The sequence below is a fragment of the Centrocercus urophasianus genome, unplaced genomic scaffold, assembly GCF_019232065.1.
Source record: "Centrocercus urophasianus isolate 14NV4802_14NV808 unplaced genomic scaffold, USGS_Curo_1.0 seq_30, whole genome shotgun sequence".
Classification (NCBI taxonomy): domain Eukaryota; kingdom Metazoa; phylum Chordata; class Aves; order Galliformes; family Phasianidae; genus Centrocercus; species Centrocercus urophasianus.
Window position 1 is genome coordinate 5,002,807 of NW_024884867.1, and position 27,819 is coordinate 5,030,625.

The 27,819-nt window shown below is 46.1% G+C and overlaps 1 protein-coding gene across 2 annotated transcripts; it reads left to right on the plus strand.

Annotated features, from left to right (window-relative positions):
* The first annotated feature begins 1,044 nt into the window (after positions 1 to 1,044).
* On the plus strand, positions 1,045 to 21,163 carry PITPNB (phosphatidylinositol transfer protein beta). Of its 2 annotated transcripts, XM_042828978.1 has the most exons (12): positions 1,045 to 1,113; positions 2,238 to 2,268; positions 3,021 to 3,166; positions 3,586 to 3,677; positions 4,263 to 4,270; positions 5,570 to 5,644; positions 6,783 to 6,866; positions 14,383 to 14,460; positions 15,785 to 15,895; positions 15,993 to 16,115; positions 18,443 to 18,527; positions 19,332 to 21,163. In XM_042828978.1, the coding sequence occupies exons 1-11, from the start codon at positions 1,094 to 1,096 to the stop codon at positions 18,488 to 18,490; spliced, it is 816 nt and encodes a 271-aa protein (XP_042684912.1). In that variant the 5' UTR covers positions 1,045 to 1,093; the 3' UTR covers positions 18,491 to 18,527; positions 19,332 to 21,163. The 2 variants fall into 2 exon arrangements, with proteins under 2 accessions (XP_042684912.1, XP_042684911.1); XM_042828977.1 differs by lacking the exon at positions 18,443 to 18,527.
* The last annotated feature ends 6,656 nt before the right edge of the window (positions 21,164 to 27,819 follow it).

The window sequence follows — 27,819 nt, forward strand, 5'->3', positions numbered from 1 at the left end:
ACATTTGATTGAGGTAAATGTGGCACCAAGGAGGAACCAGAGGCGTTCTCCCTTGGCCTGAGGCATGGGGTGCTCAGTACTTAGGGGAGTGCTGTGGCTGCAGGACTCCCATGAGGAACAGTTTGCAGGGGAAGCGTACTCTCCACCAGCAGACTACGATGAAACTGTATTTGCAGGCCTGAAGAGGTTTGTCTGTGTGCATGGTCTGGAATCAGCAGGATGCAGCTCCTCAGATGATACTGTGGTGTGGAATGATCTGGGTATAAACAAAGAGAAGAAGGGTTTTGGAGGGAGCGTGCATTGCAGCTAGCTGAGTAAACAAGAGACAAATGTTGTCCATATGGGGAAAGAGCCGCAGCAGTGGGATGGGCTGAGCCAAGGTTGTGAAAAACCAAATAAAGGAAAATTCAGAATGTTTGGGAGCTCTGGAAGCTCTGTGCTGCGCCCCGGCCCTGCTGCACTTCTGTGCCTCGTGGGCCATGCTTCCAAGGCACAGGTCTGAGCGGTGGTTTGTTTCCACAGCACCCAGCTTTCACGTTTTCGCTCTGAGACAATCGCAAACGCAGTGACATTTCATTACGAGGAACTGGGAAAGCATTTATCCCGCTGAGTGTCAGCGTTGCTCCGCGCTGTGTGTGGTGGTTTGCTCTCACAGGGGTGGAATACGAGGGCGGTTCAGCTGGGAGATGTGGCGCCGGTGGCTTTATGGCACAGCGGGGACGGGCTGACAGTTGGACGGAGCTCTTTTCCAACACCAAGCACCCTACGGCCAAAGCCGCCTTTCCCGCCGGGCCGAGGGGACGCGGGGCGGGGCTGGAGGCGGGCGGGGCGGGGCGGCGCGCCGCGATTGGCTGCCTGCAGGTGAGGTGGAGGCGTTGCTGTGAGTCACGCGCCCTCGGATTGGTGGCGGCGGGCGCGTGCGCGCCACGCACCGTGCCCGGGTTCACCGAGGCGCGGACCGGAAGTAAGGCTGCACGGCGCGGCGGGATTGGGCGTCCATCTCCGAAGGGGAGGGGCTTCCTCGGAAGCGCACCGTGCGGAATGGGCAGGCGCCGCCGGTCGCGCGTGCGCAGTACGGGGCGGTGCGGGGAAGATGGTGCTGATCAAGGAATTGTGAGTGCGGGCGGCCGGGAGGCAAGGGGGCTTTGAGCGGCGCGGCCCGGTGCTGCCGGAGAGTGGCTGGAGCCGCCCGCGCCTCTCGGCGGCGGGGCCGCGCCGAGCCACGAGGTTGCAGCCGGGTGGGGCCGTGGCGGGAGCCGATGCGCGCTGGGCCTCCCTCGGCTCCGCCGCGCCGGAAGCGCCCGGCCCGCCCCAGCCCGGGGCCGCGTCGCCTCGGCCGCTCCCTTATCGAGGGCGCGGGGCTGCAGGGACGGTAGGAGCGACCATCCGAGCGGCTCAGGGCGGCACCGCGGGGTCCCGCAGCCGCTCCGTTGCCGCCCGGGGCGCGGCTTCGTTTGGTGCTCACCGCGCGTCCGGCCGGGCGAGTCAGCGCTCAGCTCTGCGCTGACGGCCGTGCTGGGCGAGCCCGCGGTGAGCTGCGAGCTCCGCTTTCCGAGCTGAAACGTTTGAGGCGGTCAGATCTCAAAGGTGGCTGTCTTGTTTTTTTTTTTCCATTTGGTTTTCCATCTCTCTCGGAAGGTTTTGTAGGTGGAAATGGAAGTAGTTCGGCAAGGCACACGTGCGAATCCCTGTCCCGTCAGGGATAAATAAAGAAGGTGTGTAGGAGCTGCGAGACAGAGGCACGAGACGGCTCGGGTTGGAGGGACCTCGGGGCACCCGGTGCCGTCCCGCTGCCACCTCAATGGGCGTGAGCCGTCGCCGCTCTTTAAGTGACTCATAACGGCTGTAATTGCTAACGTTCATTTGTAGGCTCTGAGGGCCCATGTGTGTGTTCTGCTGTCTGTGGCACTGGCAGGGCTGTTTGTCGTCACATGTGAAAAAAGCTGGCAGCTCTGAGTTTCCAGCAGAGCTGGAAATGGGGCTTGGATTTCCTTGCCCTTCTGTGCAGCTTTTGACGTTCCCACCCATCTCCCCCTTCCTGACACATCTGCCTTCTTGATTTCACGCAGATTTCTCATATTGTCCCCATAGAACTGTACTGCTGTACAGTGCATCTGAAAAGAAATCCTAAGTTAGCTCGTGCTGATGCTTTCCTTCTTGACTGTGTTTATTACAGCTTATATCTGTTGCTGAAACCTGACAGTTCATTGTATTAATTTTTCTTTTTGTCCTTTCAGCCGAGTGGTGTTGCCATGTTCAGTGCAAGAGGTATGTCCTCATCTGACCTGTTCTGGCTCTCGGGGGAGGGATGGGAAGATGCCAACGTGTTCTTTAAGTCTGGCTGCCCTGGATCCAAATGTTCCATGCGCTCAGCTCAGTGCAGCTCAGCTGTGCATAAGGTACCATGTGTGTAAGCCACCAGTCAGGCAGAGCTAACCTGTTGCAGATCAGTGAATTTCAAAAGGAGGCAGATGCCTACAGGCCTGCAGCGTTTAGTTGTTTCTGAGCCACTCCGTGGCTTACGAGCGAGAGAAAAACATTGTGCAACTGTGTGCTGCAGCAGAGTTTTCCTGCTGATCAAGGCATTCAGTGACCCCAAAGCTTTTCCTGAAGGCAAAAGTGGGAACGGTCTTCTGAGATCTGAAGGCAGCTATTTAAATGGTCCTGTGAGGGTGGTACCTAGTTAGTTAAAAGTATTAATCTGGGAGAGCTGGTGCTGGAATTCAATCATTTCAAAATCTTGTAAACAAAAGATTGTATTACTTTTATTTCATGAAGAATTTCTATGCTTTGTTTTTAATGTGGGATGAATGAAGGGTGGTGGTTCCATACCAGTGTGTTGCATTAAGGTGAAGGAAGAGGTGCATCGAGGTGGTGTGTTTTGCCCCATAGTCACGTTGTCATGAATGCTTTTTTAAATTTTCTTTCCTAATTTCATTGTGTTCCTGCTAGCAGTTCTTCTGTGCATTGGCCATTTTGCCTGACTTAAATATTGAATCTGACTTTTCTTAACTTTCCAGTATCAAGTTGGTCAACTTTATTCGGTGGCAGAAGCTAGCAAAAATGAAACGGGAGGCGGTGAAGGAATTCAAGTCTTAATAAACGAGCCTTATGAAAAAGATGATGAGAAGGGACAATATACTCACAAAATCTATCACTTAAAGAGGTGAGGAAAACATAGATATTGGTTGGGACTATCTTTGTTAATTACCTTGCGGTTACATAGGATCATAGAATGGCCTGGGTTGAAAAGGACCACAGCGATCATCTGGTTCCAACCCCCTGCTGTGTGCAGGTCGCCAACCAGCAGACCAGGCTGCCCAGAGCCACATCCAGCCTGGCCTTGAATGCCTGCAGGGATGGGGCATCCACAGCCTCCTTGTTACCTTCAGCAATGTTCTCTTAACTGTTCTGTGATCAGTAATGTTGTTAGAGTTCCTGCATAGCTGATTGTGAGTAACTTAGGGATCGTGACCTTTGCTGTGCTTGGGTAGAACATGCCTTTCTTTTTTAGAGTGGGAGAAATCAGTGAGGTTCTGCAGCTGGCAAATAAACTTAAATCATGTCAATTTTTGTTTTTTACAGTAAAGTTCCTGGTTTTGTAAGAATGATTGCTCCAGAAGGCTCCCTGGTGTTCCACGAGAAGGCCTGGAATGCATATCCTTACTGTAGAACAAGTAGGTGACACTTAGTTCTGTGCTGAAGTGTCTCATGCTGTTAGTGTTTAGGGATGGTCTTAAATTGTTTAGGAGCAGAGTGGGTGCCATCAAGTAGAAAGCACATTTTGCACTTTAATGTTGTGTTTCTGAGATGTCCTGTTCTGAAGAGCAGCCTTATATAAGCCTATAAAAAGCAGCCTTAGAGTGCAGTGCCATTAGTGCAAGACTAACAGCTCACTCTTTCTTTGAGTGTAGAACAGAAGCTGTTAGAAACCAAGTAATTTCTGTACATCTTTGTAGTCTGTTTAAAGGAGGTGACTGCGTTATTGAAATACTTTAACTGTGGCAGCCTTAAGAGTAGGCTCTGTTCTGTTGTTTTTATTCAATAGTTGGAAGCACTTTGTAGTAAACTTCCCAAATTAGGGCTGGCAAGCTGTAATCTGCTGCAGCATGCTGACTGCATACACCAAAATCTCTCAGACTAATCTTGAATGTTTCTTAGCACTGTGATGTATTAATTGTCTGCAATGTTTCATAAACAATCCTATCTAATAACGCTTTTGTTTCTTTTTTGCTTTCCTCCCACGTGTTTCCAATGACCAGTTGTGACGGTGAGTGTTTGAATTGCTATCAGTGCTATGGTGGATTGATCTGAATTATGTTTTATTTGTTGTGAATGCTACAACTGACTCCAGCAAGCCAGCCTCAGCCACGTACCTGTGCCTTGTGGGGGTTCCTGGCACAGGACAGCTTGTTACTTTGTCACTACTTGCCTATAATTGGAAAGAACTGTAATTTGGCAAAGAAATGCTTTCATTTTTTGCATCATGTTTTGTATCTTTGCTTACTGTTACAGCTCTGTAACGCCTGTCTTGTTAAGGCAGGCCAAGAACAGAACGCTAAGTCAGCTTTTTCTATGGTCTTGAATGTGGAATAATCAGTCCCTGAAATCCTGTTTTGCAGAAAGTGAAATTCTGCCTCAGTTAAAATGGGTTAACTGAGAAGCAAGGTGGACCAGTTTAGCTGGGGTGTTGGGGTTTTTGCTATTTAAAATGTGTGATAAAGAGACCAGCAAGCCTTCGTTATCCCGTGTCTCTATTTTGGTGATCTGTTTGAGGGAGCTTTGTACATTTGATGTTAAATTCCTTTATCTGCTCGCTTGCAGACTTGGTTCAGATTGTCACCCTGAGGGTACAGCATAAGGTGCTGCAAACACGTTGCTGAACTGCTCGGCTTGTTTCCCCATGATGTGTGCACACTGATGTCTGCTTTTCTACTTCTGAAATTAGAAATGTTCTGTGCTGGGCTGTAGACATAAGGTTTGGTAGTAGCCAGACCTCGACGGTCGTAACTGTGCTATATGTGAACGTCTGCTCTGTGTCAGCTGTCACCCAGCTCTCAGAATGGTCTCATTAACTGAAGTATATTGGCGTCGAATTTTTCCATCTTTGTTGCAGTATTCATTTAAAATGCTGTGAACGTAGAAGTAAAGAATTTCAGAGCTGAGGAAGAGGGATCCTGAGTGACAGCGCCCTTACTTCTATTTGTGTGCACCGAGCTGGGCTTACCAGTAGGACTGCTTTCAATGGAGCACTTGGTGCTGTAGCTGATTTCTTGCTCTTGGAATCACCAAGGTTTGAAGAGACCTCCAGCATCACTCAGTGCAGCCACCCCCCACCACCAGCACTGCCCATCAGAGGCAGGTTATCTCGTTGTACCTTCTGTGTGCAGGAGAAAGGGGTTTCTTTTTGTAATTTAAATAGAATGTGTGCTAGTTAAGACTTAGTGAGGACTGCTTTATGCAAATGTAAATTTGCACTTATGTAAAACGTACCTACGCTGTCTAACTAGGAGTTAAGCTGAGTGAGCACAATCAAACTCATGGTTTTTTTTTGTTTTAATTCTTACAGAATGAATACATGAAAGATGATTTCTTCATAAAAATCGAGACCTGGCACAAACCCGACCTGGGGACGTCAGAGAACGTGAGTTGGGTTTGGATACCTAACATTAGTAATATTTTCCTTTCAGCCAAATAAGGTCTTCCATATCCAGTAATGGCAGATAATCACTGTATGACGGTCAAAGTCCAACCAGTCATTTACACAGAAAGTGTAAATTCTTCTGAGGTTTCAAATCCTTCTGAGGTGATCAGAGTTTCTCATCTAAAGAGGTAGAAAAAAAAAGAGGAATTTCTTTTCTGTTTTTAATGTTAGTATCAGTGCAGATATCTGATTCTTACTGACATTAACAGAGGTTTTCAGGAAGTGGGAACTTTTAATTTCATATTCTTTTCTCTTAGGCATGCCAGTGACTTTGAAACTGACATTATGGTTTATTTTAGTACGTTTCTGTAGGGCTATTTATTGAAGCTTAAGCTGTAAGTTTTCTGGACTGGAGGTCTTCTTTTCCTGTGTTGATGGTTCATTCCGTTCATGGGTCTCTTCAGGAAACCTCTTCTGTACGGTGACAAATGTACTTACAGAGCATTTGGGGGGGAAGGATGGTCAGTATATTCTCAGTGCTTTGGTGAATTGCTTCATCCTTGAAGAAAGGATGTGCTGCAGAGAAGGAGGGTATTTCTTGAACAGCTCTGCTTTCTTTAATTGTAAGTTCAGGTGTGCCATACAGGTAACAGATGTGAAGTTAATAGCATGCTTAGATCAATGTGTAGCTTCATCCTGCATGCATTCATCTGAAGCATACTAGAGGAAGGCCTATTCTTTAGAGAACTGACTAAAGGTAGGCAGGTTATTGAGACCTGCCATATTTGCATTTTGGAACTTGTGAAGATTTCTTTCTAAATAGAACCATTTTACTGAATGGGTGACATTTCTAATTAGAACTCGATTTCATCAGCTGTGATGAATACAAAGAATACAGCTTGATTTTAAATCTGGTCTCATGAAAGCACAGGAGCTGAAGGCTTTGTGTTGGTTTAAAATTGTTTAGTGAATTAATTTAACTAAAGAAATAATTCCCTTGTAGGAAAGCAGAGAAAGAAAGCACAGATTCTGAGAACACACTCTACCTTCATGAAGTCCAGAATAAAATACACTCACTGCATGAGGTACACAGCTTCATCAGGTGGTGGCATCAAAACCACTCCTTTTTCTTTTGCAGGTGCACAATTTAGATCCCAACACGTGGAAGAGTGTTGAAGTTGTCCATATTGACATTGCAGACAGAACTCAAGTAGAACCAGGAGTAAGTAAACATGCTAATGTTGGGGTGGGGGCACAGCGTGCTGCTCGTTCTGCCAGTGCTTTCTGGTTGTTGTGAATGAGCTGGAAGTGGTATGGATTTTATCCAACAGATACAATTATTTTGAATAATTCTTTCCTGTGCTTCATGCTTAGGAATTGCGTTTTAAACTGTTGGGTTTGACTCTCAGTTACAAGACACAGACGTGAAAATCAACAGACTGCTGGTGTCGTTTTTATTTCCAGCTGTAGACAAGTAATTGAGTAGATGGAGCAGGGATCTGTGTGCTCATGTCAGCGTGTGAAGGCAAGAGCAAGAACCTGCCCCAGCTGTCCAGCATGAGAGAGAGCAGCATTTCCACCAAGCTCCTATTGTGCTTCTGCTGCTACTTTTTGATTAGAAGTTCTCTGTCCCCCAGCCCATCCTTCACTCTGTGGCTCAGGCAATCTCGAGAGAAGCTGTCAGGCTTTGCCACTAAAAACTAGACTTTAGTTTTAAACTCCTTTTATCCAAACAATTCTCAAGAAATGAACTTTGGTATCTTCTGAAAGCTGTGGGATTACTCTTTCTGTTTCCTCATCGTTAATTGCTTTGGTGACCATCAGCATTATGGATACACCCAGAAATCTCTCCTTGGGAGTCTGTGGTCCTTTTCCTGAGTGTATGAAGTTTAATATCTTTATAGAGGAAGGAAAAAATTAGGAGAGATTTTATCAGTAATGGCACATGGTTTTTTTAGTGAAGTTGTATGCCAGACAAAGAGGAGTGTGTGCAGCGGTGGAAGCTGGCTGCTAGATGAAGAAGAGAGAGTGGCAAAATTCAGTGCTAGGAGCACAGGCCTCCATCTTCTCTTTTCAGTTTGCACAGAAAAGATGTCTTAAATCTGATAATGTGAAATTTCACTGGAGTAAATACCCAAAGAGATGTATTCAGCTTTATGTGCCTTGCTGGGATTTCGCTTACAGGGCAGCCCTTCAGGTCTGTGATATTTCCCATTCTGTTCCTCTGCATTGCCAATTGTTAAGCAGCTCACTGTGTGTGACTGATGTGAGTAAGAAGGTAGGATACATTGATTTTACACGCAGGTTTACACAACTTCAGAGGGCACCTTCACTGTAAAGTGCTTGTCCTAATTTCTGGCTTAAACCAACACTGGCCTGTTTGTGTTCACGTGATAATTTTGTGCTGGTTTTGTGCAAGCAGCTGTTCTTGAAACTATTTAATTGTTATTTTCCAAAAAATAAATACTTGGATATCTTTCATTGTGAGAGAGGACTCCTTTGCAGGCAAGTAAAGGAAAGAGGGAAAAGGCCACAGTGGTATGTGAATGGGAAAGGCGTGTTTCATAAATTGCTATTTCTGTTGCCAGCTTAAGTGTATAACCTGCACTGCTGCTTAACTGATGTTTAATGGGTGATCTGTGGGTTTACATGTGTGAAAATACACTGTTTGGAGAACCTCCCTGTAAAGCAAACGAAATGTACCTCACCTATTGTAATGCAGTGAAGAATCATTTTGCTGCCCCTTGTTCTTTCAGACATTCCATATGACCTTAGAGCTGACCTGGCAGGTAAATGTATGTTGTGCATTCCCTATTCCATGCCTGGAATTGTGGCAGACAACTACTATGCTGTCATCTGTCAGGATGCTTTCTCAGTCGCAGTACCTGTAAATAAAGGTGCTTATTATTGATGTTCCTTGATCTTACATATTTACTCTGTTTGGAGTACTGTCAGGGAACAGCACTACTTATGCTGAATGCCCTCTTGCAGTGCTGTGTGCCATGGTTTGCCTTCATATTGCAGTTTCCTTTGTACTGAAGACTGACAGATGGCGGTATGCTAAAAGAAGCTGTACTTTAGGCTCAGGATCAAGATCCATCTAACCCAGTATCCTGTTAGGGGCCAGTAGCAGTGACGTGTGGAAGGATAAGGCACTTGGGAAGCATAGAATACAAAAAGCTGAGAGGTGCATATCTGTGGAAAGATCAATCTGTTTAAAAGACTTCCAGAGCCCGTGCTTACATCTGGCCCTTTGGTAGGAACTTCCATTCCCGTGAGTGCATCTAATCCATTTTGAAACCGTTTGTAGCCTCGTGAATTCTGTGGAGTGTTTGTTGGTACAGAGACACAGCACGTGCCTGCCTCATCATTCAGTTCATTTTGTGCCCCTTTTTATACTTTCTGCAGAATTCTTACAGATTTTGACCATTCTCCCATTGTCCTCCCCCACCTCCTCTCCGTCACATCTCTCCCAGGTCCGCTGTCTCTCCATCCGTCTTCGCATGGAAACCATTTCATATATGAAAGTCCTTGAAACTATTTTCAGTACATTATCCTCCTTTTTATTTTTTTTTCCTCCTTTTGAATGTTTGGTCTACAGAGTGTCAGAACTATAAACGTGGAATGGTTTAATCCAGAGTCTCAGGTCACCTCTTATGTTTCTATGTTCTCTTCCTTTTGTAGTGACTCTAACACCGTTTTTGGCCATAGCAAAGTGCTTTTAGGTTCAGATTCACAGTAGGACCCATGATAGTGTAGGTATCCTTGGGACCAACTTCCACCACGTGATTCAGGTTTGCGTTTCCGTTTCATCCCTTAGACATTCCATTTTGCAGAGTGCTGACTTTGAATATCACGTCACTGCTTTGTTGAATGAAGTTTTATCTGAATGTAGATCCTGCTGTGAGTTACCCATGAGCTGGCACCCTTCTCACACCTCTTATTTGCCCCCTTTCTTCAACAGCTCAGTGTTGGCCAGCAGGGAATTCTCCTTGACCCAGACTGGTAGTCTCTTCCGTGGTGAAAATCTGCACTTTCTGGCCTTTGTTTTATTTACATTTGTTTATTTTTTGTCCAAAAGAACCCAGTTGTGCTACTTGGGATAACAGCGTGACTGAAGGAAGCAAGCTGCATTTTTAAAATCCAATTTTGGTAAAAGTTGTGATAAATACACTCAAGATGTACCCTTGCATTCGGTGATTGAACCTTGGCCAAAGCATTGTAGTGTGACGATTACTTCAGTTTCAGAGCTGCAATCAGCATAAATACAAAAAGCAGTGCATTTCCTAAAGGTACTGATGGTATGCATATGCTAACTTGTGCTTGTTTAAGTATGTATAGAAATAATTTGGGCAACATCTGCGGCTTTCTTCAGGTATAGATTTAACCCTGGCCTCTTAATCATCTCCAGCATACAATCAAAGCAGCTTTATGTGGTTTATATACAAAAATCACTTCCCAGGAGAATAAGACTTTTTAAAGAGTAAGCAGAATTGAACACTCAGTTAACATCACAAGAGTCTGCGTTTTTGGAAACAATTTGTATGAAGCTGGAGTGTAGCAAAAACAAAGGAATTGAAGTCAGATTTATAGCTGTTTCTGTACAGTGAAGAGGTGGTTAGGTGTCTTCTTCTAGGTCATACTGGATCATTACATTGCTTGAAACAATGTTCTAAAAGTACAATTTCGTACAGAGCAGTCAGTATTTTCTTGCTCTTAGTTCAAGCATTAATATGGGCTGTCTGTGCACTGGCAGGGGGGTTGGAACTTGATGATCCTTGGGGTCCCTTCCAGCCGAAGCCATTCTATGATTCTGTGATCCCCCTGGCTCTACAGTTTCAGTAAATATAATATCACATAGGAAACATCCTTTTGTAGTCTGTAGAAGAATTTTAAAAGTTTCTTGACTGAAAAAACTGTTTTCTCTGAAAGCAAGGTGGATCTGTCCCAGTTTGGACTCAATTTGTGATGTGATAGGCGTTAAAAAGTTCATTATTAGCAGGCCAGAAGCGTAGTATCGTGTGCTGTGTTGGTAATAGTCTTGGTGCGTCTGGTGTGCATCATAACCTCTCAGTTTATCTGAAAAATAAATAAGGATGCTTATTTTGAATAAGGGAACGCTCAGTCGACTGAAACATGAGGCGTGGGGCTTCAGGCTTGTTTTGTTTTGGTGCTCAGGTGAGGCAGGTGTGTGAAAGTATGGGCTGCTGCTGGTGGGTGTCACTGGACAAGGGGGAGAAGAGGTGGCACCACCTGATGATGTTATTCCCACTACGCTGATGCATCTCGGAGTAACTTTTAGCATTGGTGGGCAATGAACTGTGAAGAAACACCTGAATTGAGGGTTTGTTGCAATTATTGCTTTATTGGATACGGTTCACGGTCTCTGAATAATTCTCTATTGCAGTCTGTTGCATTCATGTGTATTGAATTGCGGTTTTAAGCAGGAAGTACACATGAAACAACATCTGTGTATTTCTTCAGAGAGGATTTTTACTTCTCTATATTCTTACTCAGCTGCATCTCATGCCTGCCTGACTAGTTTTCAGGAGAGCTTCGGGGCTTTTTAGCTGTAATGTTTCTTCCAACTGCTGCCTGTTTTTCTTCCTAAGAAGGACTTGTTGCTGTCAGGAGTTAAGCACTTGCTGCACAGATATTTTCCTTAAACTTTGCAGAGAACTGCTGTTTATTTGTACTCTGGCTCCAGTCCAGCTGACTTGCTTGCATGCTGGTAGGGTTTGTGTGTTGTGAGGAGTTCCTGTAGTGCTCTCTTGTCCTTCTAGGCTTTGGTCTAACAGGATGTGGTGTGATTCTTGAAAAGTCTTCTGTATGTGGTCTCTACAATGTCACCATGACTCATCTCTTTTCTTTGAATTTTATTTCGCTCCTACCTTTTCCTTATAGCGTTTATTTCTGTGCTACAAGTAATGCCACAGGAGTGGGAGAGTAGCACAGAATCATAGAATGGTTTGAGTTGGAAGGGACTCCTGAATGGCATCTGATCCCATTGCCTGCAGTGCTCAGGGACACCCACAGCTCCAGCAGTGCTCACAGCCATCCAGTTGCTCAGAGCCATGTGCAGAGCATGCTGTGCTTGTCCTAAATAAAGTTTTTCACACAGAATGGGTGGAAAGGCATCACAGGTGATGAAAGTATTAGGAAGCACTGAGTGAATGGGACACGCCTGCTCCGGGGTCCCATGTATTCAATGTATATCTTTTAACATGTTAATTGCACTTCCTTCACCTTAATGACTGTGAGTGAAGTATATGCTGTTGGTCTCTCATACTCTCAAATGCAGCATAAGAGCACTGATGGTTAGAAAGTTGTTGATATGTTGCAATAGCTTGCTGCCTTTGTTCGGTATCTTCTACTCTGGTGTTTGAGTGGGGTTGACAGGCAGTCATAACCTGTATTTTAGAGTAGGAAATATATTTATGTAAAAATATATTGTTGTAAGGACTTAAATGTATTTCTTGATTTACTTGTAAAGAAAATTCCTTTTTTTTTCCAGCCAGGAGTTGTTTTAGAAATATCTATTCACAGACATAAGATGAAGCCTTCAGAATGTGCTGTGGACCTGAGGATTGGAGCAGATTGCAGCTGTCTTCACCCACAGTGTTTGGAAATCACTAATGGGAGGAGAAGTCTGCAACTGTTGGCAATCAGTGTGGCTGTGCCCCTGTGCTCACCTTGCTGGCTCCTAAAGGAGCCGCAGTGCTAAGGAGGCAGCAGGCTCGTGCCCTGTACTGCTGCCTGCTTGCAGCTGTAATTGGGAGTTAGTGCTCTGCTCTGTATGCCATGCGTGTTGTATGTGAGGAAATACTGCTCATGTTGGTGCTCGTAAAAAGGACGTGCCTTGGTCCAGTAAAATCAGAAATGAACGGGGCTTTCCTGAAGAACAAATGTTGCTCTCATCCTGGGAAGGGCCTGCATACACGTGTTGCTGGATTCTCAGTGTTAACATGCGGTGCTTGTGCTGAGTCCTCAAATTACTCCTGTGTGGTGGATAAAGAATTCTCTTAGTACCTGTGGGAGTGCCCTGCTAAAGCTGCCTGGCTATTATTTGGGCTCTTTGTATAAATATATTGTTTCAATTTAGAGGGAAAAATAGAAGAAAATGCTGCCTTGTGGTCACAGTGAAAATATATCCACCAGCAGTGCGGTAGGAGGTCTTCTGAATCATGCTTCTAGCAAAAGCAATCCATTTATATATATTTTAAAGATCTGAACATCTATTAATGCTTTCTAAATCCGTTAACTAGTGGGGTGTATGGGGCCTTCAGTGCATCTGACAGCAAAAACACTGAGCTTTATATAAAACCAACCTACAAACGAAGTACATAAGCGAGGAGCCAGCTTCTTGTTCCTTGGATTGCTAGATCTGCCTATGGGCTGTGTGCATCCTTCCATGCATCTGTTACTGGCCACTGAGATAGGATATTAGATCAGATGGACTCCTGTGTGACCCAGCCTGGTAAGCCCTGCTCCATGGTGTGCCAGTGCTGGGGTTATCTTGTGTGTGTGTGCAGCTGCTGTAGGTGGAAAGCAGTTCTCAAGGCACTGTGCTTGGATGCTGTGCCTCATAAGGAGCACTACTGCAGTTCTGGTGCTCGCAGAGCCTTTCTTACAATTATTCGTATCTTGAAGTGGATAGGATTGAATTTTCCATGTCCAGGGATGCAGTAGGAAGATGAAGCTTTAGTTTTAATTCATCTTTAAAGCAATTTGTGGATGGGATTCTTTGTGACAGCCCTGTGATGCAGGATTGGGGAATCCCAGCAGCTGCTTTCCTGGCAGTGTTTCTTTCGTTCTGTGCTCTGCACATTTTGTTCTCATCAAAATTTGTCTTTTAAAACTGCACATTAATTTTGCTAAGTGTTCCTGGGTTTTTCTGTAGCACCCACTGAGTTCTCATCCTGCTTAGAAGTCATTTCAACTTTTACAGTTCTCTTTGGCTACTTGGGTGCAGTGGTTTTCTTAGGCACGTGTTTCCCATACGTCATGTAAACCTTTCTTGTCCTGGATACCAAGGTCAGGGGTTTCTAACCTGTCTTAATTCCCAAATAAATGTCTCTCTGAAATAATCATTTCCATACACCTCATCAGTGAAAGTGAGCTTTCCATGCACTAGGAGCATCTCTCAGCTCTTTTGCTAATGGCTTTGTTCCCACTGTGTATGACTGACCTGGTAAGTAGTGGTGCCTGTTCTGTAATGCAGTGCCAGAGGAGCTGCTGCCTTGTGCTCGCTCTGTGCCTTGGCCAGCAGTGTGCCTTGCAGGCTGGGGTCATCCAGGTCCTGATTTCTCAAGTTAGCTCACTCATGCCTTCTTCCCTTTCTGCTCTGATTGATGGTTCAGAAGCAGACGTGTGTTGCAGTTTGGAAAACATCAGCATTCTGATTTCAGTGTTATTATTCCTTTCCCCACCAAAAACAGTTTACAAAACTGAAAGGATTGTGTCTATGGCACACAGTGCCCAGCACAAGGGCACACAAATTGGGACTGAGGAGGAGGCCCAGGGTGCTGTTCTGCTGTAAATACATCAGGAGCACTGCTGGTGACGGGCAGCAAGCGAGCTGGTGTGATGGAGTTTTCCACTCCAATTCAAACCAGACTCAAAACCTGCTCCACTCACTGCTCCCAGCTGTTGGCTGGATCACTTTGGTTGCCATGAGCAGGAGCTTTATTGTAGCTGCTTCTTTCCGACACTCAGGCTTGTTTGTTTTTATATTATAGGACTACAAAGCTGATGAAGACCCTGCATTATTCCAGTCAGTTAAGACCAAGAGAGGACCTTTGGGGCCAAACTGGAAGGTAAGAAGAACTGGCTTTACAGCCTTATGAAGTGTCATCAGCAAGGAAAAAAAACGTTTGCCTGTCCTCTTAAGACCAGCACTTTGGTGTTAGTGCTAGAACAGAGGGCAGGCTTTTGATGTTTCTGTTCTTGTGCATTCATTTAAAGTTCCAGATGTGTTAATAAGCAAAGTTACTGTCTGCTGCTTGTTCAATATCACTACTAAATTATACCAGTGCACATTAAATTGGGTGAGTGTTATCTGTATTCAAGACCTCTGAGTATACACTATTATAAATTGCATGCTGGTTCCAGGCATTGAGTTTTCCTCCTTTTGCAGATGTTTGTAAAAAAAATAATAATAATAATAAAAAAAGTAATTTCTCTCTGTCCTTGGGTCACACAGCCATCACAGGGCTTTTCCATACCAGTCTTTGCTCTTTCCCTCAGGAGGAAGGAACCAACATCTCAGGCAGAATATAAATCTATGGTCTTCCCATTGTACTGCTTATTATTCACATGCAGAGGTTTGGGTTGAGTTGCTTCCCTATTTCCCCTTTAATTTTCCTCTTCTGCAAGGCTTGGAGTAACCTAACGTGCTGTTAAACAAAAATAGGACGTGGTTACTTCTGATATGTAAACTTGGCTGCATGAATTGTAGGAAAAACAGCATCTGTGATGTTACGGGTGCTTCAAACCTGTTTCGAAGTAGAAACCGTGATAAGAAAGTAGGAATTAGAGGCAGTGTCTGTGTATGGCTAAGAGCAAACCCTTCTGCCATCATCTCCAGGGAAGGAAGGTGAGGGAGAGAGGAATAGGGGAGAGCATGCCAAGGTTTGATTCCTTTTTGTAGTATATGGAAAAGCAGAACCAAATCAGATTTGTTTTGTGTTTTTGTGAGAAGTAAACTTCGGGGGTGATGATGTGAGTTTTGTGATCTGCATCTTTTCTGGAGTGAATGTTTTCCACCATTATGTTGAGAAAATTGATACAGCTCAGATTATAATTGCCTTTGGGTAATAGCCCCAGAAGTATATAATAATTTGGGACTAGCTGTTGTAATTAAGCTTTGTTGTCCCCTCAAAACCTCAGGAAGTATATTGCAGTGGAAGTGATGGAAATGGAATCAATGCTAAAACAGATTTAAAATATATATTTGCAGCATTAATTGAATTGTCTTATAGATATATAAGATAGGTATGGATGTAACTCAGTTATTTGTTAATCCCTGCTACTCTGTGTTGAGATTAGTGCAGTCATTTACTAAGATGTAGAGTAATATTAAATGCATTTCACTGAAATGAATTAAAAAAAAACAAACCTTTTCCAATTATCCATAAACAGAAAGAGCTAGCAACTGATGAAGAGTGCCCTAAAATGTGTGCTTACAAGTTGGTGACGATTAAATTTAAATGGTGGGGACTGCAGAACAAAGTGGAAAACCTTATACAGAAGGTAAGTGCTTCATGTTGAGAGTAAAGAACTGCAGTTGCTGTGCTGGCGGGTGGCAGGATGCAGGCCTCTCGTGTAATGCTTTCTTATCTTCTTAAAGCAAGAAAAAAGGATATTTACCAACTTCCATCGCCAGCTGTTCTGTTGGATCGACAAGTGGATCGATCTGACTATGGAAGACATCAGGAGGATGGAGGATGAGACTCAAAAGGAGCTGGAAGCGGTGAGAGCATCTTCAGGCTGATGTTTGTGTGCTATCTGTAGTGATGCCATTGAGTGTTTGGGAACTGCAGCTTTGTGAAGCTTTATCCATTCCCTTGCGTGCATTTGGGCAACTGCTGATGAGCACTGTGGCCCCTCCAGTGGTTCTGCTGTGCAGACCCATGCACTTCAGGCTTCTGCATGCTGCATTGTGGTGGGCTGGAAGTGGCTTTAAGGTCAGTGTTTCTGCTGTCACTAAATCTGGGGTGCCTGCATTGCCCATCTCTTTATCTGTGCTCTCACGCTCATCACACAAAATCACCTTCACTACTTTTTTTTACCACTTCTCAGAGCCATCATCAGTTTTGCATTGTTTGCTTTGGTTCATTTCTAATCATTGGAGCTGGTTACTTTTCCTCTTCAAGCACGCTGTGCAATGTTCTTGTTCAGATCGCGTGACAACGCAGTGCTCATCCTCGTTAGCTCAGCAAAACTGAGAATTTTACTTGCAAAAAGGAAGCCAGTAAAATGGATGGGCTTATCAATGTATGTGCTTTAGTGGCTGTGAAGATCAAGTATATATAGCTTAATCCATCTTTGGACTGATGTCTGGAAGGAAATCCATCTGTTAGATACGTTCAGTATGCTTTCTGTTAAGAGGTAGAGAAGCATCATAGGCTGAGCAAGAAGCCTTCTCCAGTCTGTTTCCAGAACTGACCTCTGACGTGAGCTTTTCTTCCTTTTTAGTCCTCCAGTTTGTGGAGTCCATTCTATTTCCTTCCCATTTTGCCCATTTATGTCCAAAACCTGTTCACCTTGTTTTCCTTCCGTTGTCTTGGTAGTGTCAGGGCACGATGTTCCTGCAGCTATCACTTGCTTTTTAGCGTGGTTTTACTCATTTCATCTGCCAGCCCTGTTTAAACAGACTGTCTCATGGTTTTGTCTCCCTGTTGACAGTGGTTTTGGAAGTGCTTTTTTCGTGGTTTGAGCCTAGCACATCTTTTAGAACCAAAAGTAGCTGTAATTCTTCTGTCCCCACTTGATGTTTGGTTTTTATCAAACAGTGTGGAAATGTTGGAATTTGGAAGAGGTGTTTTTTTGCTGTTGGTGCTAATAGGTAGGTGGTGTGAGGTGGTAAAACCACCTTTTCTCTTCAGGTAGCTGGAGGGATAGTCTGCCCTGGCAGCTCCTGTTACAGATCTGGGAAGAGTGAGTTCACTCACGGTTGCAAACATTGCACTCTCATTGGCAGTGGGGTATTTCTGATTATGGAAAGGTGTTTTCATGGATCACACAGATTTCTTATCCTTGTTTTTAAATGTCAAACCTACTCATGTTTTCTTGTTTTGCAAAGCAGTGCAGCTAGCATGTTTCAGGTAGCTCACCACATGTGACCTCATCTTCAAGAACTTCAGTGCATTGCTTTTTGCAAAAGCCACATTTTCACACTGCTAACACAGCTTTTCTGTGAGTATGGTGAAATGTGAGAGGAGTGGGCACCTACTGCTGAAATATTTTGGTTTTTTTCCTGTTTAAATAGAGGTTTGTTTAAATAGATGGCCTGGACTACTGGGAAGTGCCTACAGTATTGACTAGAGTGTCTTTGTGCTTCCATCCCTGCAGAGAAATAGCTTTGACACTGCTGTGTTAAGCAGTGTGACAAGCACAGGAAACAAGCGTGGTGACGTTGGCAGCATTGCATTTCCCCAGATGCACTGCTTTCTTTTGCTGCTCCCTTTCTCTCCAGCACCCTTTCTTCATTCTAGTTTAAGTTACTCTTTCCCCTCAGATTCTGTGGACTTTTCAGTTCTTTTGTTGGTCCCCTTCTTCATCTTAAGCCACTATTTATTGTCAGGCTCTCTGTTTTTGTTACTTTTTTGTTGCTCTGTGACTCCTCACCTGTGTTCTTCCAGAGTTTCTCAATGCCAGCCCATCTTCCTCATTTTTTTTTCTATCACATAGTGGTTTATACATCTGACTCCTGGAAGTGAGGAGCACCTGTGGCTCACTACATACACATCAGCTAATCACTGCATAGTAGGAGAGCATCTGCCAAAGCACTGTGGTACACCTTGTGTCCTTGAGCATTTCAAGCAGGGTGGTTCTGAGGCATCATAGGCTGATAAAAATCTAAGGAGCATCATTTACAGCTGCTGTGTGGTTCCCAGGCATCCCTCACCCCAACAAACCTGCTCTGTGTACCCGGCCTCCCAAAGCCTTCAGCTGAGGCTGGTTTTGGTCGTGGCCAGGGTGAGTAGCCTTGGCCATGTCGATTGTGACTTCTCTCTTACTAACCAACAGCATGATAGGTTCTTTACATGGTAGCTCACAGTTTTATTTTACGTTTAGATGCGTAAGAAGGGTTCCGTTCGAGGCACATTGGCTGCTGACGTCTAGAGGAGTTCTCTGTAGGTTCTGAGGCAAATCAAGCTGTGTAAGTCAACTGCTGGATGGAAAAGGAGACTGATATATATGATATGGGAATTGCTGGCAGAACGATACCACATAATGCTTCTGAGCCTTGAGCTCCTTCCTGATTGAATACCTTGATGTGATCAACAGCTGGAGGAGACATTTTGTGCCCAGAGGACATGAGAGACCTTCTCTGCACACAACTACTGTAAAAACAACCACGGGTGCTTGGTCTGTTGGCAGAATGCCTTTACACCCTGGCCATAGAACCTGCTTCCTTCTGCATTGCTAGTGCAGAAACCCAAAGTGCATGACCTGTTGTCATCACTGTGCTGGCTCTGAGCTCTGAAGCCTGCAAATCATTTCCTGGGCACAACCTGCAGGAGTCACTGTCCTGTGATATGTGGACTTAATCCACATTATTGAGGGAAGCTGTGGACTGTCACCTTTTAAAGCACGTTAACCTCTTAAAATCCAGTTCCACACAGCCATTTTTAAATGTTAAACTGCGTAAAAGTAGTTACGCTGCAGAAAGCAGCATTTCCCGAGATTGGCAAAGCTCTGAGTATTTGTGTCTGTTAATGCTGGTATTTCCCACTGTGACTGCTGAAGTGCCACAGGTGGGATCCCAGCAGCAGCAGCTGTAAAGTCTGCTGTGCTGTGTGAGGGCCCTGGGACACCTTGCATTGCTTTGCTCTGAATTGCTCGGTCTCGGTGATGCTGTGACTGCCCTGCCCTGTTTTAATTGGAGGTTAATTAAGCTATTTGGCACTTGATGTTTCGAGGAGCTTTTAATGCTTACCTTGTGTGTTTTCTTTCTCCACAGTTACGTAATCAAGGCCAAGTCAGAGGAACAAGTGCTGCCAATGATGAATGATGATGGATTTAACCGTCACATGCAGTGTCGCATTACAATGTGTGTGTGGATGCATGATTATTTGTATATAATTATATATACGCACATGCATACTGAAGGGGGTTGTTACAGTGTCTCCAGGGTACTACTATACCTGTCCTCAGCAAAGATGCAAAGGAAACTGCTTTCATTATGTATACCTGAAGCAAATAAAAATCAACTGAGTAGAGTCATTTAAAGGTCGAATTAACGGCAGAATTCTCTTAACTGATATGTTTCATGAATGTCAATACTGGACCAATTTATGCCCTATTTTTTTTTTCTCCCCCCTGTTCTGAGTCACTCTGCTACACCTCGGCCCCGTCCCGTTGTAAAGAAACGGATTCCAACAAGTTAACTTCAATTTTGTGTCTTCCCTACGTGGATAATTTTTGAAATAGGAACAATGAATGTATTTATAGCTATTTATTTCTGGGTGGTCGTTATCCTCTAGGCAAATCAGAACGAAGTTGCTCACAGTGGAAATTGGAAGACTTTTACTGTTAAATAAGTTTGACACAACCTTTACCCACCAGTCACAAAGCAAAAAAAACAAAGTGTTTTATTGGACTTTTGTACATTGAAATGCGAATGTTTTTTCTTCATTAAATTTGGCAAGATTAAGGAAAAACGGCTTGTGATTTATAAACTGCTTGCAATTTGAAATTTTCCAGAAGCAGCTTTCTAGAGCAAGAAGATGCATCGAGTTCCTCTTCACCACGCTGTGCCAGCAAAGGCAGAGACCTTCTCTAACGTAATGCTGATAATGAAAGTGCTGTTTTCCAGAGGTTCACTTTGGAAGTTATGCAAATTGTCTTGAGTTCACACACATCACACAATGGAATATAACGGTGATTTTTTAGCTCTTTTCATGTTGAAAATACACTTTAAAAAGAAATGTATACTTTCAGGTATGATGAAAGTTTAAATTGTAGCATCTAACATGTTTCTCTGATGTTTGTCAGTAGATGCTTGAGAAGCAGTGTAATAAAGACATCTGTAGATAACTCTCAAACAGGAAAACATCCTCAGCGTTTTTTAAGATATGGAGGTAGAGCATCTCATAGACATGTATTACCAAAATGCTCGCTAGATCAGAAGCCAACTACTTTAGAAACACTAGTTAGGTAAAGTTCTGTTGCTGCCTGATTTCCTCCCCGTGCCCCCAGTAACCTCGGTAGGACAAACCTTGCTTAAGCTTCCATCTTTATAATATCACTTCCATTCTACTTTGAACCATTTTTTTACTTACTCTGCTTACTGAAGGAGCAATCTGATTTCTCCTCTGTGTCAATGACAAAATCTGCCTGAACTTGAAGCCAGGTGAGCACACCCGCTGCTGCCAGGGTTGAGCAGCTCTCCTGGGTGCTTTCATCCTCTGTGCTGCAGTGGGGGGGGTTCCCTGCTTTCCCTTTCTCGATGAACAGTTTGATGGATATTTGTGACAGCAGGAGGTTGGTTTTGTAAATAGACATGTGGACATATGTGCACACACTTCCATTTAACAGCTCTGCTGCAAGGAGGGCTGTTGCAAGCCTGGAAACTGAAAGGCTCCATCTCAGTGGTAGAATACAAGTCTTGCTGTCGTTTGTGGGACTCATAACACAGAGGGAAAGGGGCCCTACAAGTTCACAAATAACAGAACTAGTTGTGAAAATCTGAGAGAATCTTGTAGTGAATGTAAAACATTTAGTTGACTTTGGCAGACTTTGGTGTGACCTCCAGCAAAACTCAATGACGTTTCAATAAATTTGATGATAAAACGCTCCGTCTCTTGTCTTAGGTATTAGCAGTTGTGGTTTGATCATGAACTGGTGCTTAGCTGCATCGGGCTGTGTAGGAAGGTGGGAGTCCTCTGTGGATGCAGTACGGTGTTGTGACTCAAATGTGTGCTTCAATGTTAGCAGTGGGGGAGAGGGGTTGGGTCAGAAGTTTGGTTTGGGATTCGGAGCGAAGTGACTCCTGGCTGGAACCTTGTGGTCATTTGGAATATGGAGCAGGTGCTTTTCTTTGTATGTTATGAGTGTGTGTTTCAATGTGCCAGGCTGAGCATTTTGCAGACACTTCCATGCGATATGCTTGGAACTGAGCAGTGCTGTGGTTGTGGCTGTCTTCTTCTGTTACAGGTGCTGCTAACCCTGTATCCTATCCCTGCAAGGAAGGAATGGTCCCACTATGCAGACAGAATGGCCTTCAGTGTAAAAACTTCTTACATCCAATCTCCTTCTCCCCTCTGAGTTTGAGGCCGTTTCCCCTTGTCCCATCACAGCAGACACACGCAGTGTGGCCGAGCCCTGCACACCAGGCAGGCTGTGTGCCAACGGGGATGCAGCTCTGGCTGTGTGTGGATGGGTTTCTGCTGCTGTAAATCGAAACTTGTACAGCTCCTTTTTGTAAATGCAAAACTGAATTCTCTCTCTCTTCTTTTTTCTCAGCTTGTTGAAGTTCCAGATGGCAAACCAACATGAAGCAGTGGAAGTGCAACATGGTTCCGTTATAATGGGTATGTAAACATGATATTTATTCACTGCAGTAGACTGCTGTGAACCATATTCTGCAGTAACCTTTCAAACCCGTCGCTTGGCTGCACGTAGGAGCGCGGTCTGAATGGACTCGCAAGGAGTGCCTGTGTTTCATTGAGAAGAACAGGGAAGCACAGGAGCTTTTTGCTGATACAACAGTAAGAAAGTGAGATGTATGAAGATAACGTGCTGCTCCGTGAAGGTACTGCCATTTTTCTTGTGAGTTAGCCCCATGTTTTTAACTGATTGGCATTTGTGAAGGCTGTGAGTTCGTGCTGTGACTTTTCCTCTTTGCATGTGTTTGTGTTGGGAGGAGGAGCAGGTGGCGCTTGGACTGCTCTGATTTTAAGACTGTGCCATAAACTTTTAGCACAATAGAAATATAAATAGCATTCAGTCAATTAAAGTGTCTTCCTATCTCTCGAGCATTTAAATTGCAGCCAGGAAATGCCAGTCACAGAAGTTACTCATTGCTAGAAAACACAGTCAAACCCTTTAAGCCATGGATTTTAAAAACAAATATCTCCTGGGGACTTCAGCAGTTCCAAATGGTCAGAGCTGAGACAATGAAGCATGGCCCTTATCATAGAATGGCCTGGGTTGAAAAAGACCACAGTGATCATTTAGTTCCAACCCCCTGCTATGTGCAGGGTGGCCAACCAGCAGCCCAGGCTGCCCAGAGCCACATCCAGCCTGGCCTTGAATGCCTGCAGGGATGGGGCATCCACAGCCTGGGGCAACCTGTTCCAGTGCCTCAGCACCCTCTGTGTGAGAAACTTCCTCCTAATATCTAACCTAAACCTCCTGTCTCAGTTTAAAACCATTCCCCCTTGTCCTATCACTGTCCACCCTCACTAACAGCCATTCCCCCTCCTGTTTATACGCTCCCTTCAAGTACTGGAAGGCCGCAATGAGGTCCTGGCAATTCTGCTGGGTGAGGAAAAGCAGCAGCGCCTTTACGCAGTCCTTAAATTCAAACCAAGCCTTATCTGTAACGACTTTAATACGCAGTGTTTGTGTTGGGCAATTAGCTACAGCACGCGTTTACTCTCGCTTTCCATTAATCGGTAGATAATGGCATCTCCCAAAGTTAATATTAGCTCGAGCCAATGATGATCGATTGCGAAAGTTCAAGGCATCCTGTTGATTATTCAAGTATTCCTATGCTGGCACCGGCGATGTCCCGGGCTGATCTTTGCCCTGGGATTGTCCCCTGACCTTCAGTGTCCCCAGGGATGGGGCGCCACCGCCCATGGGAGGCAATGCCACGACTGGGAGGTGCAGCCCTCACCGTCTGCAGCGCAATGGGGAGAACCAAACTCTGCCAATAAGTGAAAAAGCCCGGAAGCAAAATGGCTATAATTAAAACCTGACAGCAACGAGTTCATAAAGAAGTAAACGAAGAGGCGGGCTCTCTGTAAATGATGATCTAAAAAGCGTTCTGGGTTCTGAGACCTCATTTGGAATGTATTCATTAAGTAATATTTGAATCATTTAACAGTTTGAACTCTGCTGCGCTGTTAATATCTGCGGGGGATTTTTTTTTTTCCCCGGTAACAAAGAGGTCTTTGTTCCGTCTGTGCTCGGGCTGTGCCTTGGATATGAGTGGGAAACCCGATAGCCTGACATTGCTCGAAGTCTGGGAGCACAATGTGAGTCGTCTGCAGCCGGGATTAAATCGGCCCTTTTGTCCATGTGATCCCGGAGCGGCGCTGCTGTGGGATGGCAGGAGATGTTTAACCCCTTGTGCTGGTGGTGGGCAGCCCGCTGTGTGCCACCTGTACCCAGAGGGGCTGTGGGACAGAAAGGGACAAATGCTGTAGCAGGGTTTGTAGTGATGGGATAATGGGAAATGGTTCCAAACTCGAAGAGGGGGGATTTGGGTTGGATGAAAAGATGAAGTTTTGACACTGAGGGCAGTGAGGCACTGCACAGGGTGCCCAGAGAGCTGGTGCTGCCCCATCCCTGCACACAGCCACGCTCAGGGCACGGGGCTGTGAGCACTGCTGGAGCTGTGGGTGTCCCTGTGCACTGCAGGCAGTGGGAGCAGACGGCCTTTGGGGGTCCTTTCCGACTCCAACCATTCTATGAAGTGGCAGAGAAGAACTTGCAGACACAGCATAAAACAGCACCTGATGTCTGTATGTAAAAGAAAAGCACCAAGGTGAGCCCTCTGTGAACCAAACGCTCAGGGAAAATTAAGTCATCAAGACTTTACGAAATCACCTCTGGTTTTCTGCTTTCACAATAGGTCGGTTTATAAGATGATGAAAAATGAATTAACTGCAGTGGTTTTCTGGCATCGCCCACGGTGAGCCCGACTTTCCAGATGCTCAGAACTCATTCCTGCTTCACCACGCTGCCATAAATCCCACCTGCTTCGGGTTTAAGAAAACAGCAGAACAAAGTCAATCATACAAACTCCACCGTAAAATACCGAGGAGAGTTAAATACTGATTATCCGTATAGAGAGGTGCTATTTTTTATTTATGTCTCACCGACTTACTTTAGGAAATATAAAACCCTTACAGTTCCTGCAGCCTAACTAATCCTTTGGGGTGTTTATGTCAGCTAATTTGTTGGGTTTTGTGTTGTTTTTCTTCAACGCAATCAGAATCACAGACCCAGGTTGGAGTCAGAAGGGACCCCTGAAGGCTGTTCTGGTCCCACTGGGGGGACACCCACAGCTCCATCAGTGCTCACAGCCCCGTCCTGCTGAACACGTGTCATCCGTTTCACTTTTATCCCTCCGTTGTGCCTTTCAGTAGTTACACTGATACACCTGAAGGCTGATCTTTACCTTATAGAGCTGAGGTGTGAGCGGCACAGGAAAGCAAGCTGTGCCTCTGCTTGATGGAACAGCTTAAAAGACCTCTTGCTAACGGCGAGCTGAAGTTTTCCAGCATATGGGCTTGTTTTGTACAGTTATGTGTGGTTTTTCCTTAGATTCTCGGTGGTAATGAGCCCACACAGTTGATTGCTGCAGGGAGGAAAAAAAAAAAAAGAAAAAAAAAAAATCGTCCTGAATAGGTTTGCTGAATAATTATGAACTGAGCTGAACTCTTACATTTGCTTACTAATTGTACGCTCCGTGATGTTTTATGTATGATGCATTCATTTTGTTAAAAAGGGATTTTTTTTCTTTTTTTCTTTTTTTTTTTTGCTGAGCAGCGACTTTTCTCAGTGCAAGTCGGCCTGGCACCGTGGAAAGAGCTGAATTCAGGGCTGATGAATTGATGGCGTTTGAATTGTTCTTCTTTTTTTTTTTTTTTCCTTTTCTAAATCAACCCCACTATTTGGTTTGCAGAGCTTGCAATATGAAACCCCAAATCACACCATTGTCTTGAAAGTCGAAATCAATGAATCCTCTCCACTTCGGATTTGGCAGCGGCGACGGCTATTGTTAATTTAGAAAATAATCCCCTGCAGCTACCGCTATTTAAATAACGCCTTTCCCTCCTTCCCCCCACGATGGCCAAAACCCAAAGACCGAAAGTAAAAATACTGTTTGTAGGATAGACTTCTCCCTGTATGGAGAGGTTTCCCCATCCGGGCGCTCCATACCTGAGCTCCGGTGGCAGTGACAGCCCCAGGGCTCTGTTGGTGTGCACAGTGCAGGGCTCTGCTGCTGGGCACAGATGGGAGCTCAGGGTCCTGGAACACTTGGGGTGTTCAGCCAATGGACCGAGGGAGTCTCCATCCCACACACAGTTCTTCTGACAGCGCTTCTTCCACCTGAGGAACAAATGGACGCGGCATCTACCTGCACAGTAACGGGGTGAGCTGTCTTCATAGCTGAAAATCTCTTTGCCAAAAGATTTGGTCTCTTACATGGAAGCTGGTGTGCGTGAATTGTTGCAGGATAAGCCCCTGAGACAACAGCCCTGGAGTTGGAGCAGAGCTGTGATGGCACATCGGCCTGAGGTCACACGGCAGTGGTGGGAGCTCCAGGCAGTGGGAACGCAGCACTGGCAGCAGTGAGTTTCCTCCTTCCACAGCCACGCTGTGCAGCTCTCATCACAGCCGCGGTGCAGAGCCCAGGCTGTCTCCCCAGAGAAGAGGCTGTGTATAAACGTGATGACAAAGCTGTGATAAAAAGGGTCGGCCACAAATGGAATCCAATGTGATTACAGCAGTAATTAGTATACAGTGGTGCTCCTGACAGGTACATCGTCCAGCAGGCACATGGCAACCTCAGTGGGAAATACCTTTGTGCAACCCTGGCATGAATACACTCACAGTGCCTCTGTGCACTGGTGTTGCTGTCATTTACAGCGCTCTCTGTGCTGTGCTGCGTTTCAGGTTCGGACCCACAGAATGGTTTGAGTTGGAAGGACCCCCAAAGGCCAGCCATTTGGTCCCATTCCTTGCAGTGCACAGAGACATCCACAGCTCCATCAGTGCTCGGACCCCCCTCCAGCTCAATCCATACTTTTCTTCAATTAAAAAGAAAACAAAAACAAATCCCCATGTAAATAGAACGCCTCTGTGGCCAGAGAAAGATTGGATCAAGAGGACACCAGTGACCATTTACACAACACACTGTTAACATTACGAATTAGAACAGTGCGCCCCATCTACCCTAAAGGCAGAGCCGGAACTGTTCCCCCTCTACCTGGGAGCCCCGCACCGCGTCCCAGCCGCCCGTGCTGCTGCTGCGGCCCCGCGGGAGCTTCCGCAGCGCCCCGCGCCGCGCCCCGACGGCTCCGCTCGGCTCTCCCGGAGTGCTGCGCCGCGCGGCCGCCAGGGGGCGCTGCGCCCGTTCGCAAGACGCGCTCCGACGGCGCGCACGCAGGCGCAGAGAGACGCGGAGGGGCGCGCGGCGGCCGCGGGAGGAGCGCACGCGGAGCCCCGGGGCTGGGGGCAGTGATGGTGGTGGTGGTGGTGGTGGTGGTGGGAAGGGGGGGTCGGGCCCTGCGGGAGCCGCAAAACTGCGGGATCCGAACCGCTCCGCCTGCGGGGCTCCGCCGCTCCGCTTTGTCGGCGCCCTCCCCGCTGCGGTCGGAACTTCGCTTCTCCCCTTTGTGCAGCCGCCGGCCCCGAGCACCCCCGTCCCTCCGCTAAGTAATAATTTCCACGTCCGATTCCATTTCTTCTCCCGTTCTGAAATCTCCAAGCCATCAGCGAGGAGGATAGTTCACATGAAAACTAATTACACAAAATCAATATTTAATCACAGCGCGGCATCCTGATCCTGCAGAAAAAATCCCTTTAAAACTCTGCTGCCATACACAAATACTTCTCGGCTGCTTATTTATAGATCTCTCCCTCTCTCTTTTTTTTTTTTTTTTTTCTTTTGGTGCGAGTAATTTCATTTTCTTCCTATTTTTTCTTCACTACGAAACGTGCGAGCTGCGAGCCCCACAGGTGCCGCTTCCCTCCCCATCCTCCCCGGGGTCCAAGCGGTGTTCTCACCCCGAGGGCGCCGCGCTCGGACCGCTCCGTTCCCGCTGCCCGGACCCGGGGCGGGCCGCCTCTCCCCGTCTCAGCCCTTATCGGGAGGGCTCCGACCGCGCGCCGCCCGGAGCAGCACCTCCCGGGCTCGGATCGCCCGAATCCCGCCGCTCCGCTCCGCACCCCGACGGCCGGGCCGGGCGGGCGGGCATCGCTCCGCGCAGCTCCCCCCGCAACACCGCGGGGCAGCGGCCTGAGGGAGCGGAGCGAAGCGGGAGGGGCGAAGAGCCGGCGCGGCGGAGCCACCTTAACGGCGAGCCCCGCCCCGGGCCGCGCGGCGCTCATTGGCGCAGCCCCGATGGCTGAAATTCATCGCTGAAATGCAAAACTTGTTGCTGCTCCGCCAGCGCCGGCTGAGAGCGGGGGAGAGCGCGCGAGGGGAGCGCCGCGGAGCCCCAACAAGTTTTGCATTTCAGCGATGAATTTCAGCCATCGGGGCTGCG